At 40.2% G+C, this 5,332-nt stretch overlaps 1 protein-coding gene across 1 annotated transcript in view; it reads right to left on the bottom strand.

Moving 5' to 3' along the window:
• maml3 (mastermind-like transcriptional coactivator 3) overlaps positions 1-5,332 on the bottom strand; it is a gene marked incomplete at its 5' end in the record, with an annotated part of 119,525 nt that overhangs the window by 5,811 nt on the left and 108,382 nt on the right. Inside the window, 2 exon segments of the mRNA XM_014018476.1 lie at positions 234-312; positions 490-741. Coding sequence (XP_013873930.1) covers positions 234-312; positions 490-741 — 331 coding nt within the window.

Below are 5,332 nucleotides of genomic sequence, written 5' to 3'. Positions count from 1 at the left end.
ATAAAGAACAAGGCAGAAGAGGGGAGAAAGAGGATGAAGATCATCTGAGTGCTAACAGATATGTGGCGGAGAGAAAGGACGAGGTCTGGCTCCGGTAAGCCAAACCTGAGCTCTAAAATCAAGTGTTTATATTCGGGCCTGAAAGCCATCCATCTGAATGTTTTCATCTAGACTGGTTGAAGGAAAAGTTGATTTATGCCGATGAAACGAGTGCATGTGTTTGTGTGTCTCACCTTGGTACTGATTGACTTGGGGATATGGATTCCTCTGGCCTTGGCCCATCTGTCTCGGGAGATGCTGCTGCTGCTGAAGCTAAACACACACAGACACAAACTGTTATATGTCTACGTTATAAAAGAAAATCCCACCCCATCATGTCGAATGCATCGGTCAACGGCTCCATATCATCCAGGAAACAAAGTAAAAACAATGAAACGTGCATTTAGTGGGACTTTAATCTTTACAACTGCCAACACGACAACAACTCACCTGCTCGACCAGGAGCTGCTGCTGCTGCTGCTGCCTCTGCTCCCGTAAGATCTGCTGTTTGTGCTGCTCCATCATCTGCATCCTCTTCTCCATCACCATTATGTGCTTCATCATCACCTGCTGCTGGTTGCCGGGGTAGTTCGAAGGTGGACCCGACCCCTGGTTGGGCCCCACCCCGGAGGCGACGCCCCCCGCCGGGTGAGGAGGGGGTATGGCTCCGGGTGGCCGCGACATTCCCACCACACCTTGTTCCTGCAGGCACAGAGAGGACCACCACGTTATGCAACAATAAAGGTTCAATTTTAGTTCCTAAACTTTATTTATTTTCTGCATTTATTACTCATTACTTTCACCCAGAATGTGTGTCACACTCAAGGCTCGTGGGCCAAAAGTGGCCTGCCATAGCATTTTAAGTGGCCCACAAGCTCTTCAAAGACGTAATGATGTCTTAAAATAAATGTATGCTTCTTTAAAGTGCCTGTGATATCAATATTTTGTAATAAACATGAATGCRTTTTTGGAAAGAGAACATTGATAAAATATTACAAAACAAATTTCACCCCACTGAGATGAACAGTTGTTGAGATATTTGCGTGTGAAGAAACAGGAAGTGATGTCAAAGGGGAATGTCTGCATGTAAAAAGAACATTGTTACAACAGCTAACAGCAGAGATTGTGAAGAAGAATCTGTTTCTTTAGATTATTTTAAGTTTCTATCAAATAGATGGAGTTAAATTTTAGATAATATTGCTTTAATAAATAATAACCCGGGAATTTATTATATTAAAAAGTTCCCCTTTGATGTCACTTCCTGTTTCACTTCGGCTGAGCCAACTCTGAAAGAAAATAGTCAGTTATGAGACAAAAGGTGTAAAATTGTGTGTAGTATGCTAATTTTCTTAAGAATAAAGAGGTTTTTTTTAAAAGGTAAGAAGTAGAAAGTCATTTCTCCTACTTCATTTTGACTTGTTATTGTTAAAAAAATACTATGCTAAAATCCTGGATAGAGTGAATTTAATTGTGGTTGGATGAGMTGTATAAATATCCATCCATTTTGATACTGTATTATTTGTACACAATCCATCACAGCTGCACACCTTCAGAAAAATATTTTTTGGAGAGGTCACATCCCAATAAATGTATTTTGGAAAATCAATACATTTACTTTTAATACTTAAGTACTTAAATAGAAAAATCAGATGCTTTAAGACTTTTACTCAAGTCATATTCTTAGAAGAGATTTTAATTTTTACCAAAGCAATTTTATGAAAAGATACTTATACTTTTACTCAAGTATCACTTTGAGCTACTTTATAGAAAACTGATTTTCACCCACCACTTCTGCTGCAGCCCAGTTGTACTGGGAGGTGGGAATTTCTCATTTACAAGGTGGAAATTTAAACTGGTGACAGTTCCCTGTCAGAAAGTGGGAGAGTTCAGAATTCAAGATGGCTAATAGTATTTCRTACACGTAGTATTATATAAGAGGATGTGTTAAAGCACTGTTTCTAAGCAGGTAATACCAAGTAGAGCTCAGTTATGATTGTTAGTGGTGCTCAGTTGCAGCGATGAGACAAGGGACGCAACATTTCGGGTTTAGTTGAAGTTAATGCTGACCGACAACACGCACTGCGTTTTCCGATTTTGGTAACAGTTCAACTGTTTTGTGCCCTTTTGCTAACTTTAACCATTTACAACTTTTAGCTTCTAGATACCCCTTTTAGACTTTCAGTTAGTCTTTTGTTACGTTTAGGTTTTAGCTAACCCGTTGCTACTTTTGGCTTTTAGCTAGTTTTCTAATATTTTTAGCTTGAACAACTCATTTTCAGCTTTATCAGATTTGATCAAATTCATTCTGCGTTTAGGAGACTTTTGTAGCAGAAATTATACGTGTAAAAGATCTAAAAATGTCCGACAGTGTTTGCCTTTTTTTTCTTGATTTTATTATTTCTGTATTCTCTCGCAGAGGCTTATCTTTTTAAAATAAACTTAATTTAATGATTGAACAAAACAAAATGTTGTTGAGGTGGCAAAACTACAGAGCAGAACTTGTGGGGCTCAAACAGAAACAAAAAGAGAGCAACAGCTGACACATACAGTGTACAAATCAGAACAAACCGAACGCCAGAGAATGTAAAGCTTAAGGAATTAACCCAAAAATAACCAACACCTGTGCAGAGAAGCTGAGCTCAGTGCAGGTGGGTGTGGCCCAACAGAACTGAACTGGAGGACATCAGAAATACTGAAACAAGCTAAATACTGAGTAAATACAAAAACACAGATCATGATAGTTTAGACAGAAAAAATAAAAGTGCTGCATCAAAAATGTGTAATGATGCTGGATTAATTGTGAATCAACATTTTAATACTAAACTACAAAAAACTTAGGACATGAATTACCCTTTTGAACCCTCTAAAACCATTAAAATGCAGGAGGTTGGCTGTTTCAGTACAAGCTCAAGGCAACATTTAAACCAATCTGAGCCAACAGGTGGAAGAGTTTTTGGTCTTTTTGAGGCCTGTGGTTAAATCATATCATTTTTTTTTTGCTCAGACAGGAAAATAAAACTAAAATCATCTTCTCTCTGCACTTAAAGCTCATCTTTATTGTCTTTTTCAAAGTGAGCAAAACGAGCTCCTCATTGTTTAGCAAAGTTATTTCAGACAGAATTAAAAATAAATAAAAATCTTCCTCTGTGGCATTGTTACTCGTTAAAGGYGAATGAATGCAACATAATAGAATCAACTGCTCCCACACAGACAGCTCCACACAGTTACTGTGGTTTTTAACTCAGAAAGACTCGGGCCACCCAGAGTCCTCCCGCTGGGGCTCTGGTTTGTCCTCCCTGCATACATTATCTCCTCATTAGCATATAAAGAGCACTTCCCTCTCCACTCAGCCGTATGCTAATCTCTAATAGGATGAAATGGTCCGACTGGCCAATGAGAGCGGGCCGTTTGTGGATCTATTAAAGGTTAGACAGCTGAACGGGAATGGACATCGTTTAACAATTAAAATAAAGGGAGGGAAAAAAAACAAAGAGGAAAAGAATAATTGGAGCCAATAAAAAGTTTTTGCACATAAAAAAATAAAAATAAATCACCCGGCCTGAGTACCTGACAGTGTACAACAAATCACATTTACCTGCAGGCGGGAGGGAAACTGCAACAACAGGATTACAGAGCAGATTCTTAGTCCTGGCTAAATTTTCAAACACACACACACACGCACGCACGCACGCACGCACGCACACACACACACACACACACACACACACTCGCTCGCTATGTTCTGAAAGAAGCAGAAGCCTCATAATCCGTGTTGAGACTCTGCTCTGCTTAGAAAAGGAGGTAGGTGGAGATAAAGCTCATATATTAGAGCAGAGAGAACACCCTGCAGTGCAAACAGAGTCGGCTGCTCAACACCGGCTCAAAAAGGCTGCCAGACCAGATTGATGGATGCTCAGAGGTACGTGTCTCATCTCTGCTCCGTGTTATCATCCCTGCCTGGACGCAGGTGCAGCTGCATGAGTTCCCCAACAGGTGGCAGTGGTGATCTTTACGCTGGTGAATGTGTGTGCGTGAGAGAGCGAGCGAGCATGTGTGTGTGTGTCTCACCGGCCTCCTCTCAGCAGATGGCTCAATCATGACGGTTCTGATCTACGATCTGTCCCTGTTTCCCATCTCACTCTCTTTTCTTTCTTTCCTCCTCTCTAAACATCCAACCCTCCTCTAAACTCCTCTTTTTTTTCCCCTCCAGCTTCTCCTCTGAATCGAGGAGGTCCAGAGTCTTGTCCACAGAAAACTTCAGTCACGTAGGCTGACATCACTTTACTGAAGAAAGATTTAAGATATAAGAAGCAAATCGGGACAAGTTGATCTTGTTTTGGGAGAAAAAATCAAGAAGCTCGGAGGTGATGAGCCACGGAGGAGAGGAGAGCAGGTACCCTGGCAACAGTTGCCACGGTGAGGAGCAGATGGGGCCCGGCGGAGCGGTGATGGCCGCCACACCCGGTCATCCTCCGAAGCATCGGGCAAACCCAAACAAATCATGATCGCATGCTCGAGGATATGCTGCACACAAACACATCAAACATCAGCTAACATCTGTAGCTATTTTTGATTAGCTTTAGTGGCCATCTTGATTTGCATTAAAGTGCCCGTGACATCAAATTTTTGTATTAGATATGAATGCATTTTTGGAAAAATAACATTAATAAGGTGTTGCAAAACAAATTTCACACCACTGAGATGAAGCGTTCTTGAGATATTCACATGTGAAGTAACAGGAAGTGATGTCACAGGGGAATGTCTGCATGTGAGCAGAGTGTTGCTACAATAACTAATAACCCAGACTGTAAAGAAGAATTGGATGTTTCTTTAGATAGATTATTTCAAGTCACTATCATACAGATATGAAGTGTCAGAGTTAAATATTGTTTCAATAAACAAAGACCAGGGTGTTCTTTTTCTTGAAGAGTTCCCATTTGTCACTTCCTGTTTTACTTTTACTGAGCCAAGTTCAAAAGAAAATCTGTCAGTTAGGTGACAAAATGTATGAAGTCATGTGTATAATGCCAAGTGTCTAAAATAGAAAGATGTTTTCTTTGACTTTGACACTAGCTGCGTTTCCATTGACCATGAAAATGCGCAAATTAGAATTTTGAAAATAAATTTGCTCAATGGAAACACGTCAGTTTCGAAAAAAATTACGTTTTTCGACAAAATGTTTTTGCGCTAGGATGAGGTGGTTTTTCGGCCATTTCCAAATTGTTGTTTTTCGCAAAACTGCAATGGAAACACTTTTTTCGCATCACGGGAGTCACGTGATCAACAACCGGCT

The sequence above is a fragment of the Austrofundulus limnaeus genome, unplaced genomic scaffold (assembly GCF_001266775.1).
Source record: "Austrofundulus limnaeus strain Quisiro unplaced genomic scaffold, Austrofundulus_limnaeus-1.0 Scaffold194, whole genome shotgun sequence".
NCBI lineage: Eukaryota > Metazoa > Chordata > Actinopteri > Cyprinodontiformes > Rivulidae > Austrofundulus > Austrofundulus limnaeus.
This window is presented reverse-complemented; position numbering and strand designations above follow the sequence as displayed.